The sequence below is a fragment of the Pristiophorus japonicus genome, chromosome 7 (genome assembly GCF_044704955.1).
Source record: "Pristiophorus japonicus isolate sPriJap1 chromosome 7, sPriJap1.hap1, whole genome shotgun sequence".
Classification (NCBI taxonomy): Eukaryota; Metazoa; Chordata; class Chondrichthyes; family Pristiophoridae; genus Pristiophorus; species Pristiophorus japonicus.
The window spans coordinates 104,404,167-104,418,812 of NC_091983.1; the positions used below are offsets into that span (position 1 = coordinate 104,404,167).

The 14,646-nt window shown below is 44.5% G+C and overlaps 1 protein-coding gene across 2 annotated transcripts in view; it reads left to right on the forward strand.

Moving 5' to 3' along the window:
• runx2a (RUNX family transcription factor 2a) overlaps positions 1-14,646 on the forward strand; it is a 231,270-nt gene that overhangs the window by 110,063 nt on the left and 106,561 nt on the right. For both annotated transcript variants that reach the window (XM_070885190.1, XM_070885189.1), the window contains one exon: positions 13,387-13,491. In XM_070885190.1, coding sequence (XP_070741291.1) covers positions 13,387-13,491 — 105 coding nt within the window. The remainder of the gene's footprint in view (positions 1-13,386; positions 13,492-14,646) is intronic.

Sequence of the window (14,646 nt, forward strand, 5' to 3'; positions counted from 1 at the left end):
AATATATCTTAATAGAATCATTAAAGGAGTAGTGTAAGGTTTGATATAAGTAATTGCTATTAGGAGAGATAGTCCCACATATTATAAGGGCGACACTTTGTACAAATGCAAGTTGTTGTTGTGGTTGACAGTATATGCTCCGATTCAGCTATCTTGCACTATTAAGCACAAAATCTGCATCGTCTATTCTTATAATGTCATCAACATTTTATTTGATAGGGCACCATTTTGATGCAAAATTTTTGGTTTACAAACATACAGTGCAATAAAAAAATGGTACAGGGTCCTGTATTTTCTTCCTTCCAAACAAAAAAATACACTTTTTCATGATGGTGGTGCCGTTTGAAAGGAAAAATCAACGAAAAAACAAAAGCAGGATAAGTTATCATGGTCTGATTACACAGCAACAATGCTACACTTCAAAAAGTAATTAAGTGGATTTGAAGCACTGTGGGACCTTCTGAATATGTGATAAGGTGCAAAATAAATATAAGTTCCTTAGATGCAAGTATAAAACCATTTTTATCTCATCCTTATTTTGCTAACAGTAGTAGACACAGGAATACATATGCCCCGGAAGGAAGAATATTTCTGGCTGGCATGTGTCGTGACATCATAAATGCATTCAAAAAGGAAAGTTAAGATTTTGCTACACCTAGCAATTCGAGCCATTCTCATAATTCTTATTAATGGTTGCTTTTCTTTAGAGGATATTTGTTTGTTCCTTTTTCTTTCAGGTCTTTCCCCAGGCCACTGAAACTAAGTGGGAAGGCAAGGAAGGTAGCCTGCTCCTGAACCACAGCAATTGCCATTTTTATGTGACTGTCATAAATGCATGTGCCAGCCAAAACCAGTTGGGATTTTTAATTCCCCATCCATTTGCAGGAAAGCAGTCAACCTCTTTCCAATGCTTCCCTATAGAGCACTCTGGAGATAAGGAACTCAGTAGCGTGATGGCTTGAACCTATTTACTCTTGTTTGGGGTGCTACAAATTGTTGTTCCAACGCACACAGTTTCCACCAAAAGAACTGTTTGGCTTTTGAAAGGACTGATGTCAAGGCTCCTGATATAATGCAGCTTTATTGGCCCAGAATTTGTATTCCGCGGCAAAGCAAAGGCTTGCGCCTCTGGCCCAGTGGAAAGCTGCCCACAACGATCTCTGTGGCAAGAAGTTTGCCTTTTTTGATGTTCAAGCGATTTCAGCGCAGCATAGTGGGGTTTCCTAGTGTGATCTGCTGTGACGTCAACAAGTTGTCTAAGCAGCCAATCACATTGCAGTATTCTCACAGACCAGGAAGTGAGAAGTTGCTTATATCCAGACTTAAAAAAAATGTTACAGAGAGCAGAACAAAGATTGGGGCTCTCACATGGGGATAAGGTAGAAAAAGAAACAAAGAAAGACTTGCATTTATATAGCGTCTTTCACGACCACCGGACGTCTCAAAGCGCTTACAGCCAATGAAGTACTTTTGAAGTGTAGTCACTGTTGTAATGTGGGAGAACCTAAAATAGCATGAACAAATTATATCCTGAAGTTGCGGTCGGTTTCAAAGGGGTATTAATGGCGAACACTGTTCGTTTGCCGTTATTGCCCAGCACAAATTCCACCCATTATATTCTCAAAAACATCACTAACATTAAATAGGTATATAGCTGACTTCAAATAACAATTGAATTTAAATGTTCACAGGGACATTGTCTTTATTTATACAATAAAATGAAATCACATGAGTCTCCGGTGACATATCGAGTGTGCAAATAATGGCCAGAATCTTACCGGCGCTGCATGTGTGAGTTTGGAGGCGGGCCCACTGTCAAAATGACAGTGATTGACAGCGGGGCGGAAGTCCGCTCTGAACCCGCCTCCATATTAATTTCAGACCTGGCACTAAGTGGCGGGTCAGGCAATTGAGATACATAAGAAGCTGCTTAAACATATTTAAGCTGCATTTTATCCGATTCTAAAGATTATTCCAATTTTTTTTTACGAGGTTCCCTACGCTCGGGTTCTCAATGACTCTCCATTGCTGTAATTGTTGGAAGGTGTAAAGTGGTATAAAAGCTATCATTTCACAGCTGTTCAATTTCCAATCTTAGAAGCTGGAGCCTTCAGGATTTGGAATGCACTTTTCAACTTTATGGAGTTTTGAAATGTTTGTAGTGAACTCTCTATCCAGTGTCACCTCCTTGGAGCAACCTCTCTCACCATTGACAGATCGCTTCTGTCATCTCAACCTCACCTGCCATCTATTCCACCAGCATCGGTGCCCTTGGAAAAAAAACTCACCTTGGTCCTCAGAGTCCCAACACAATCCCAGCTCCAACATCAACATTACCAGGCATACCAGCATCACCAGGCACACCAGCATCACCAACAACAGCACCAACATTCTCTGCAATCACTCAAATGCTGCACACGACACAGGGCATTAGCATCTGACCACATTGCTGCCTGGGAGGCCAGGGATGGCCTCACCATGGCCAGATTTCCTTTATTGGCGCTATACACCCGAGCTGCCACATGATGCACCAGGTTAGCACCACTCCATACCAACACCATAAAGCATCCCTGCAATGCCCAAGCCATTCATTTCACACCCATCACCATTGGGGAGTACCATTATGTCTCACCATTCACTGCAACTCACTGAGCCACTTCCAGTTCTGTTCAAGAATGCAAAGCATTGAAAATAAAGATTTCAATGTTTGACAACACATTAGCAGAAATTTACATGAACATTGACGATAACACCCAAGCGCCTACCCTTGTGTGTTGTTAGTTGGTATGATTGGACAAGGGTGAAGGTGAGTGTGAGGGGTGGCTATTGAGATGGGGATGTGATAATGTAGATAGAGTAAGAGAGGGATGAATGGAGATGCAAGGTAAGTTGATATGAGTAAGGATGTGTAGGAGTAGGGTAGGGAAGGCAGAGTGATGGGGATGTGATGAGTGGCACAGCAGGATGAGGTTGAGTGTGGCTTTGCAATAACGTTTTGTGATCCACTGAGATCATTGAAAGGTTTGCGCCACTGCAGCCAGGTCCTCCTGGCGACATCCCTGCTTGTGCCCTTCTGTACAATGTGCAACCAGGTTGCGTTGGTGTCCTGGTGAGGTCTCTTCCACCCATTGGAAGGGAAGAGGACCTCCCGGTGTGTTGTGAGACTCCCTCCAGATTCGTGGGAGAGCAGCCCTGCCCCTTTGTGCACTTCTTGTCAGTATTTGCAGCACCTCAATGCTGTAGAACACTGACAGCACAACTGTCAAAATTAATGTGGCCAAGGTCCTTTTAAGGAAACCGGCTGATGATGCATCACCAAATAACATCATCAGACATGCTTCTTTTTTATTGGCTGGGCTTAACAAGCACCATCATTGTAAAATTACTTGGACAGAAACAGATGAAGAAGTGAGCAGGGTTCCAATGCACACCCGAAGTTGCCAGCCTCGCTCCCGACCCGATAGGATAAATAGCGGCCAATATATATCTACTTCATGAATGGAATGGAGCATTATTAGCTAGGGTTAGGAAGGGCTAAGGGGCCTGTTGAAAAATATCTACTTCACAAAGTGGGCTTAATTAAGGGTTTGAGCTGCATAAGAACAGTAGTATCAAAAGTACAGTAGCAACAAAAAGAATATTCACTTGATTCAGAAGGATCAGAGGACAGGGTGAACAGCCAGAGGTCGTGGTCCAATGAGATAGGTAGAAAGAGGGATGAAGTCCTGCAGGCAAGTTTTAGGGAGCTAAGAGAGAGATTAAAAAGCAGGACCTCAAAGGTAGTAATCTCTGGATTACTCCCGGTGCCACGTGCTCGTGAATACAGAAATAGGAGGATAGAGAAGATGAATATGTGGCTGGAGAGATAGTACAGGAGAGAGGGCTTTAGATTCCTGAAGCATTGGGACTGTTTCTGGGGGAGGTGGGACCTGTACAAATCGGACCGTTTGCACCTCAACAGAACCGGGACCAATATCGGGGAGGGGGAGGGGGGCGGGGGGTTTGCGAGTGCTGTTGGGGAGGGTTTAAACTAGCTTAATACGGTGATGGGAACCTGAGAATAGATTCAGAAGGGAGAGAAGCAAAGCTGAAATTGGAAAGCAGAAAAGTCAAAAGTAAATTTGGAAGACAGAGGAAACAAGGGCTAGAAAATAGACAACAAAGGAATTTGGCAGTGCTAAATGGTATATACTTCAACGCAAGGAGCATAGGGAATAAGGCAGATGAGCTAAGAGCACATATAGACACTTGGAAGTATGATATTATAGCTATTACAGAGACATAGAAACATAGAAAATAGGTGCAGGAGTAGGCCATTTGGCCCTTCGAGCCTGCACCGCCATTCAATAAGATCATGGCTGATCATTCCCTCAGTACCCCTTTCCTGCTGAAAGAAGGGCAGATATGGCTGCTCAACATTACTGGTTACAGGGTTTTCAGATGGGATAGAGAGTGGGGTAAAAAAGGAGGGGGCGGTCGCAGTATTGATTAAAGAAGCAATTACAACTGTAAGGAGGGATGATATGTTAGAAGGATCATCAAATGAGGCCATATGGGTTGAATTGAAGAACAAAAAAGGGACAATTACACTGCTGGGAGTGTACTATAGACCTCCAAGCAGTCAGAGGGAGATAGAAGAGCAAATATGTGGGCCAATTTCTGAGAAGTGCAAAAACTATAGGGCAGTAATGGGAGGGGATTTCAACTATCCTAATATTAACTGGGATAAAATTAGTGTGAAAGGTAGAGAGGGCACGGAATTCCTAAAATGCATTCAGGAGAACTTTTTCAGCCAGTATGTAGCGAGCCCAACAAAGGGAGGAGGCGATTCACAACTTTGTTTGAGGGACTGAAGCTGGGCAGGTGGAAGGGGTATCAGTGGGAGACTATTTTGGTGCTAGTGATCATAATTCAGTTAGATTTAGGGTAGTTATGGAAAAGGACAAAGATATTCTCAATTGGGGAAAAGCCAATTTTGCTAAGCTGAGATGGGATTTCGCCAAAGTGGACTGAAAACAGCTACTTGAACAGCTACTGTACAGCCAGCTAAGAAATCATGTGAAGAGTGGAAGTAAGTCTTCCTCGATTCCGAGGGACTGCCTATGATGATGACTTGAAGGTAAATCAGTGTCAGAGCAGGGGAAGCATTCAAGGATGATATCCTGAGGGTTCAGAGCAAGTATGTTCCCTTAAAGAAAAAGGGTGGGACTAACAAATCTAGAGTTCCCTGGATGTCAAAGGACCTACAGGGTAGGATAAAGCAAAAAAGGGAGGCGTATAACAGATACCGAGCGCTCAATACTGCAGAAACTCGAGAGGAGTATAGAAAGTGCAGGGGTGCAATTAAAAAGGAAATTAGGAAAGTAAAGAAAGAGCATGATAACATTTTGGGAAGTAAAATCAAGGAAAACCCAAAGATATTTTATAAATACATTAAGAGCAAGAGGATAACTAAAGAATGAGTAGGGACTATTAAAGACCATAAAGGTACTTGTGTTGAGGCGGAAGATGTGGGTATGGTTCTTAATACTTTGCATCTGTTTTCACAAAAGAGAGGGGCAATGCAGACATTGCAATCAGGGAGGAGGAGTGTGAAATATTAGATGAAATAAACATAGTGAGAGAGGAAGTATTAAGGGGCTTATCAGCTTTGAAAGTGGATAAATCTCCAGGCTGGATGAAATGCATTCCAGTTTGTTAAGAGAAGCAAAAGAGGCAATAGCAGAGGCTCTGACCATCATTTTCCAATCCTCTCTGGCTACAGGTGTGGTGCCAGACTGCTAATGTTGTACCTTTGTTTAAAAAGGGAGAAAGGTATAGACCGAGTAATTACAGGCCAGTCAGCCTAACCTTGGTGGTGGGAAAATTATTGGAAAAAATTCTGAGGAACAGAATAAATCGTCATTTAGAAAGTCACGGATTAATCAAGGACTATCAGCATGGATTTGTTAAGGGAAGGTTATGTCTGACTAACTTGATTGAATTTTTTGAGGAGGTAACTTCTTCTTTTGTATGGTAGTAGATAAGCAAATCAAACATCAATATCCAGATTGGATATCCAGGCCAAAACTTCCGGTGTAATAGCGTGGATATCTTTAGGCTGCCTGCAAATTTCCTCTGAGGGCAGTGCTGAATGATGTACTCCAGGGTCTGATTAGGAGCTCCACATTCACATGATTGTTGTGTATAGAAGAACTCCATGAAGCTGAGTACTGTGAGCTAAACTTAGTGTGACCTTAGTCTTTATTACAACTCAAGAGTGCCAAAACAACATGGCAGCCAACCTTTTATACTGGCCCTGCACGTGTTTGCAGGTGACCATTAGGACTCCAACAGTCACGCCCTCTGGTGGCAAGTATTACATAGTTACATACATAACATCACTCCCTCCCCCCCCCCCCCCCCCGCCACCAAAGTCTTTGGTACAAGTTATTTATAAGTTGAGGCGATCCGGAGCCCTTCGCTCCCTGGTTGATCGTCTAAGTTCAAACCCTGGCGTGTGTGAGTTGGCTGGACCATTGCTGCACTGCACCGCAGCTGGTCTGACTGGACTGTCAGGAACAGTGGGTTCATCCTCGTGATTGACAGTGAGGTCGATTGCTGGTTGGGTGTGTGTTGGTGGATCGTCGATGGTGATGTCCTCTTCAAATCGTTCCTGGTTGTTAGTAAATCGCAATTTGGTCTGATCTAAATACTTTCTGCATGTTTGGCCATTTAACAGTTTGATTATAAACACCCTATTCCTTCTTGGCCAAAACAGTGCCAGCAACCCACTTGGGACCATGACCGTAATTCAGGACAAACACAGGGCCGTTAACATCAATGTCACGTGAAACAGCTGCGCGATCGTGGTGCATGTTCTGCCAGTGTCGCCGGGTTTCCACGTGATCATTAAGATCCGGGTGGACTAGGGAGAGCCTGGTGTTGAGGGCTCTCTTCATTAACAGTTCTGCCGGGGGAACCCTGGTGAGTGAGTGAGTGGGGTCATGTCCGGTAACTGAGCAGAATGCGAGACAAGCGGGTCTACAGGGAGCCGTCCGTCACGCGTTTCATGCTCTGCTTGATTGTTCGGACTGCCTGCTCCGTTTGACCGTTAGACACGGGCTTAAATGGAGCAGACCTGACATGCTTGATGCCATTGTGGGTCATAAACTTGTTGAATTCCGAGCTGGTGAAACACGACCCGTTGTCGCTGACAAGGACGTCAGGCAAGCCATAGATGGCGAACATGGCCCGGAGGCTTTCAATGGTGGCTGTGGACGTGCTGGATGACATGATTATGCATTCAATCCATTTGGAGTAAGCGTCCACAACTATTAAAAACATCTTTCCTAGAAAGGGGCCGGCAAAATCTACATGGATTCTGGACCACAGTTTGGAGGGCCATGACCACAGACTCAGTGGAGCCTCCCTTGGTGCATTGCTTAGTTGCGAGCAAGTGTTGCACTGATGCACGTATGACTCCAAGTCCGAGTCAATGCCGGGCCACCAAACATGCGACCTGGCAATTGCCTTCATCATGACAATGCCTGGGTAGGTACTGTATAGTTCGAGTATAAATGTTTCCCTGCCTTTTTTTGGCAAAACCACGCGATTACCCCATAAGCGACGATCCGACTGGATGGACATTTCATCTTTGCAACGGTGAAATGTCTTAATTTCATCTTGCATTTCCCCAGGAACGGCCGACCAGTTCCCATTTAGGACGCAACTCTTTACTAATGATAGCACAGGATCCTGGCTGGTCCAGGTACTGATCTGGCGAGCTGTGACGGGTGACCCCTCGCTCTCAAAAGCATCCATGACCAGTAGCAATTTCAACCCCAGTGGTGGGTACTGGTATCCAGCTGAGAGCATCGGCACAGTTTTCAGTGCCTGGTCTGTGGCAGATAATATAGTCATAAGCGGATAATGTTAGTGCCCGTCTTTGGATGTGGGACGAAGCATTGGTGTTTATACCTTTGCTCTCTGAAAGCAGCGAAATGAGTGGCTTGTGGTCAGTTTCAAGCTCAAATCGAAGTCCAAATAGGTATTGGTGCATTTTCTTAACCCCATATACACATGCTAATGCCTCTTTTTCGACCATACTATAGACTCTCTCAGCCTTAGACAGACTTCTAGACGCGTATGCAACCGGTTGGAGGTTGCCCGATACATTGGCTTGCTGTAACACACAGCCAGCCCCGTACAATGAGGCGTCACAAGCTAGCACTAAACGTTTACATGGATCATAGTGTACAATTAACTTATTTGAACATAGCAGGTTCCTGGCCTTCTCAAAGGCTGTGTCTTGAGATTTGCCCCAAACCCAGTCGTCACCCTTACGTAGCAACATGTGCAAAGGCTCTAACAACGTGCTCAACCTGGGTAGAAAGTTACCAAAATAGTTGAGGAGTTCCAGGAACGAACGCAGCTCTGTCACATTCTGTGGTCTGGATGCATTCTTGATGGCCTCTGTCTTTGAGTCCATGGGCCTTATACCGTCTGCTGCAAACTTTCTCCCCAAAAATTCGACATCTGACGCCAGGAAAACACGCTTGGAGTGTTTCAGCCTGAATCCCACTCTGTCTAGGTGACTTAGAACCTCTTGCAAGTTGTGTAGAATTTCGATGGTGTCACGACCAGTGATCAGGATGTCGTCTTGAAATACAACGGTGCACGGAACAGATTTCAGCAAACTCTCCAAGTTTCTCTGGAAAATGGCTGCAGCCGAGCGAATCCCGAAAGGGCACCTGTGGTATATAAATGGCTCTATTTGGGTGTTGATGCACATCAGTCTTTTCGAAGATTCAGCCAGCTCCTGTGTTATATAGGTGGAGGTTAGGTCCAACTTGGTGAATGACTTCCCCCCCCCCCCCGCTAACGTAGCGAACAGGTCATCCACCTTGGGCAGCGGGTACTGGTCCTGTAGTGAGATTCGGTTAATTGTTACCTTGCAGTCTCCGTAGATTTTGACCGTGCCATCGCTTTTCAACACCGGAACAATTGGACTGGTCCACTCGTTGAACTCGACTGGCGATATGAATCCTTCGCTTTGGAGTCTGTCCAGTTCGATCTCAACTTTCTCCCTCATCATGTATGGAACCACACAAGCCTTGTGATGGATGGGCCGTGCATCGGGGCCTAGATGGATCTGCACCGTGGCGCCTGTGAAGTTGCCGATGCCTGGTTCGAATAGCGAGGGAAACTTGCTCAGCACTTGAGCACACAAGGCATCATTCACTGAAGATAGTGCTTTGATGTCGTTCCAATTCCATCTAATCTTTTCTAGCCAGCTTCTGCCGCACAGCATTGGGCCATTGCCTAAAACAATCCATAATGATAGATCATGCACAGCGCCATCATACGATACCTTCACTGCTGCACTTCCAGTGACTGGTATGAGCTCTTTGGTGTAGGTACGCAGCTTTGCATTAATCGGGCTCAGTTTGCGCCTTTGTGCTTTATTGCCCCACAGTTTTTCGAAAACCTTCTGGCTCATTATTGACTGACTCGCATCCGTGTCCAACTCCATGGATACTGGAACTCCATTTAATTTGACTTTCAGCATTATTGGAGGTCTCTTGGTGAAGGTATGTACCTCATACAATTCTTCCTCGGGTTGAGTTGCCTGTGCTGCATGATCCGCGCCGGATCGATCGTCCTCTGCCACGAGGTGTGTCGCAGCACGTTTGCACATTCACTGGAGGTGCCCCATTGTTGCGCAGCCTTTGCACATATAGTGCTTGAATCGACATTGATGGGCCCGATGATTACCCCCGCAGTGCCAACACGGTGCTAATGGATTCACATTCACCCCTGATGGCAGCCTCTGAGTCATCACAGGTCTTGCAGCCGCAGACGTATAGGCCCTGCCATATGCAGTTCGGCCTGCTTGCGACGTCATTTTATGCACAGTACTTGCTGGTGAGCTTCGATATTGAGAAGATATCTGTTTGGTGTTATCGACCGTGGCCATGCGATGGCCCTGGGTGATCGCGATGGCCCTGCTCAGGTCTAGGGTTTTGGCAGCCAGCAGCTTTTGAAGAATGACCTCGTGGCTGATGCCCAGCATGAAAAAGTCCCGCAACCTTTCCCCAACGCAGCTCCAAAGTCGTAAGATCCCTCAAGGCGTCTCAGGTCGGTGACATAATCCGTCATGTCCTGGCCCCCGGAGCAATGGTGCGTGTAAAAACGATACCTGGCCATGAGGATACTCTCCTTTGGCTTGAGGTGGTCCCGAACCAGCATGCACAACTCTGTATATTCCTTCTCTGTTGGTTTTGTCGATGTGAGCAGATTCTTGATGAGGTCGTATATTTTAGGCCCACAGAGGGTGAGGAGAACCGCCCTGTGCTTGGCTGCATTAGTGTCTCCTTCCAGCTCGTTGGCCACGAAGTACTGGTCAAGACGCTCGATGAAGGCTTCCCAATCATCATCCTCTACGAATCTCTCTAATATTCCAATGGCAGCCATGGTTGCGTGAAGGTTCGTATTCTGTTACTAGTTGCCAGTTGTTATGTATAGAAGAACTCTACGAGGCTGAGTACTGTGAGCTAAACTTAGTGTGACCTTAGTCTTTATTACAACTCTAGAGTGCCTAAACAACATGGCAGCTAACCTTTTATACTAGCCCTGCATGTGTGTGCAGATGACCATTAGGACTCCAACAGTCGCGCCCTCTGGTGGCAAGTATTACATAGTTACATACATAACAATGATGGGGATGGTTTAATCATCCACCTTGTACTGTGGGGTCCTCTATAAGGAATCCATTCCATATGTCGCAGTTCTTCCAAGCATTTCGCCATTGGTCATCAAGGCTGAGGGGAGATCGCTGAAGGGCTTCGGCTATAGTCCAAAATGGCCTTCTGGATTTGAGACAGGTTGGTGTTAGGTTGTTCAAGTCGGCCTGGATTAGCATGTCTTTGCTGGTGTAGTTGTTGCATTCTCTGGAGACTGCATATTCGCAGCGTTGGTGTGGTGGTGCAGTGTTTGCAAGCAAGGGGAGCCAAGGTGTTGGTGTCGATAAAAATGTACCGCTGATAATTCTCATAGTAGAATTCATCTGGACATCAATGGATTTGACATGCAGACTTGATAGCCATGCCGGAGAGAAGTAGAGTACACCAGGGAGAGTGCTGCCGTGCGGAGGATTTGAGCGTCTGCTCCCCATATGGATCCGGCGAGTTTCTGGATCAAGTTGACCCTATTCTTTAGTTTCTTCCCAAGGTTCTGGAGATGTTGTCCATATGATAGGGTGTGATCAAGCATGACTCCTAAATAGGAGGGTTTTTTGGCATGGTTTCCCTCTGCGAGGAGGTAACCAGGAGGGTCAATGAGGATAGTGCATTTGATGTAGTGTATATGGATTTTAGCAAGGCTTTTGATAAGGTCCCACATGGCAGACTTGTCATGAAAGTAAAAGCCCATGGGATCCAGGGAAAAGTGGCAAGTTAGATCCAAAATTGGCTCAGAGGCAGGAAACAAAGGGTGTCTTTGTGACTGGAAGGCTGTTTCCAGTGGGGTTCCGCAGGGCTCAGTACTAGGTCCCTTGCTTTTTGTGGTATATATCTGTGATTTAGACTTGAATGTAGGGGGTATGATTAAGAAGTTTGCAGATGATACTAAACTTGTCTGTGTGGTTGATAATGAAGAAGAAAGCTGTAGACTGCATAAAGATATCAATGAACTGGTCAGGTGGGCAGAACAGTGGCAAATGGAATTCAATCCGGAGAAGTGTGAGCCAGAGAAGTGTGAGGCAATGCATTTGGGGAGGGCTAACAAGACAAGGGAATACACATTAAATGGTACGACACCGATAAATGTAAAGGAACAAAGGGACATAGAGTGTTTTATACAGTTCAAGCATAACCTCACTGCTCTTGTATTCTATGCCTCGGCTAATAAAGGCAAGTTTCCATATGCCTTCTTAACCTTTATTAGCTGAGGCATAGAATACAAGAGCAGTGAGGTTATGCTTGAACTGTATAAAACACTAGTTGGGCCACAGCTAGAGTACTGCGTGCATTTCTAGTCACCACAATACAGGAAAGATGTGATTGCACTAGAGACGGTAAAGAAGAGATTTATGAGGATGTTGCCTGGACTGGAGAATTTTAGCTATGAAGAAAGATTGGATAGGCTGCGTTTGTTTTCTTTGGAACAGAGAAAGCTGAGGGGAGACCTTATTGAGGTGCATAAAATTATGAGGAGCCTATATAGAGTGGATAGAAAGGACCTAGCAGAGCGATCACCAACCAGGCGGTATCGATTTAAAGTAATTGGGGGGAGGTTTAGAGGTGATTTGAGGGGAAATTTCTTCACCCAGAGGGTGGTGGAGGTCATGAACTCACTGCCTGAAAGGGTGGTAAAGGTAGAAACCCTCACAACATTAAAAAGTACTTGGGTGTGCATTTGAAATGCCGTAACCTACAAGGCTACGGACCACGAGCTGGAAAGTGGGATTAGACTGGATAGCTCTTTGCAGACACGATGGGCCGAAATGGCCTCCTTCTGTGTCTATGATTCTAATAGTAATGCTTGAGACCATGGAACTAAGATGTCCATGTTTGGGCTTAATTAGAGATCCTTTAATGTATCAAGTAGTGAGCCTTTGTATTCTCAAGCAGCAAAAAACTTTATTCAGCACTTAGTTCCTTGCCAGAAATGATAGACTATAGAATTATTATATTGTTATTAAACAAAACTAAGGGAAACAGTCTGGCTGTAACTAGACATACTGAAAGCAGAAATGCTTTATTTGATACATGAGGATTCATGTTCTCACCTCTGTGCACATTTCTTCATTCCAGGAGAAGGAGCAGAATAGGTAGTCCATTTCCCCATGACCACCACTTCTTGCTAAAGCTTTTGAAATGGGCAATGCCTTAAAGACAATTTCACATATTTCTAAGTAATCAGAGTGATGTGATCTGTGCTGTGATACATCATCGCATTGTCAGATCACATATTGGTGTACAAAAACAGATCTATAAATATTACAAATATACGGCACAAGTTTGTGCTGCAGCACATGTACTGTTTTACTAAATAAACAAAAGTTAATTTCTAGCATCTATATTTTAATTTTAAGATTTAAAAAATAATTGTAGATCACAACAATATTTGTATTATATATACTATTATATTTTGTGCAAACACAAACACCTCCAAGGCAGATATTCATCAACATTGATGTAAAGATCTTGGTGTTAAAATCTCATGTTTCAGACAGAAGTCACCTTTATAAATACTCATCCCAGGGTTGCAATGACCAATGTTTGTACTGTTATTTAAGTCCACAACCATCATAATGCTGCAAAACAATATGTGCAATTGTTGTTAATTGGAGAGTAGGACATGGTCACATAAGAAGTAAATGTAAATTTTTACTATATTTTTCAGGTAAGAGTTTTACATTGACAATCACAGTATTTACAAACCTACCCCAAGTGGCCACCTATCACAGAGCTATAAAGGTTACAGTGGATGGACCTAGAGAACCAAGAAGTAAGTGTCACCTTCCTATGTTTATTGCTGATGTGATTTTTACAGACAGAATATTTTTGTTTGATCAAATGAGTTGAAATTTGAAAAAAGTTTTGTCATGTCAGATCAATAGTAAATAGAGCCTCTTGGTGTACCTCAACCATGAGGCAATTTCTGGACTCCCCATTAAGAATGGCAAAAGTCATTTGAATTAACATTGTTCTTTCTGTTTTAAATTGCAAAAGCTGCTAAATTAAACTTTGATCACATGCAGTGGTTTCAGGATTTAAGTCAACTGCTCTTGAATTGTTTTAGCAAGTGATTTTCCTCTTCCATCACAGCTTCTCTGTTTTCAGGTGAGAGATTGAATGAATGGATAGCTTACCTTTAACCATTTCCAAATCAGTAGTTAGTCTGAATTTCAATTGATATGAGATTTTTTAAATCAGGTTCAATTCAATTTTCACCCAAGGTGGGTGCCAAATAGAGTGTTCAAGTATTCTCCAATGTTGAGCTTCATAATCTGTGAACAAGAGTCACCGAAATCTTTCTTAAATTGTTATATTGAAGCTTCCAAAGGTTGGGTAGTAATATCTTCATTTCTGAGCTGTACACATCAGGATCCCCAATCTGTGCTCAGTTAGTTGATCTTGGCCACAGCAATGTCAGGAGTGTCACAATTGGCTGCAATGTCCTTGGACTAAACAATGGAAAATTGGCTAACTCTAATTGAGACTGAGGGGCCGAAATTCACTGTCCCCAAAGGGACGGCTACCGCGGGGTTCGGGCGGCCAATTGAAAAAAATGATCGGCCACCACGGTCAGGTACTTTTCCCTCCCTGAGCCATACTCAGCTCGGGGAGCGGGGGGGGGGCGGGGTGGGGGGTGGGTGCGGGTGGAGGGGAGGTTTGAGCGGTGCTCACTTCCGCCTGAAACAGCGGGTTGAAGCCGCTGTAAAGGGAGGTATCCAACGTTGAGGTCTGCCGCATGCAGGCCGCTGGAAAGCGGCCAGGACAGGGATTTTCAGCTCCAAAAAGGTAAGAGTTCTTCAGGCAGTGCCCCCGCAAGGTATTTGAGTCAGTACTCGAACGTGGCACCGCTGGAGTGTTGCCACGATTGGGGCCCTTTGGTTGGGAAACAGTTTTATCAATTTTATTGTTTTTATGTCCGATTGTA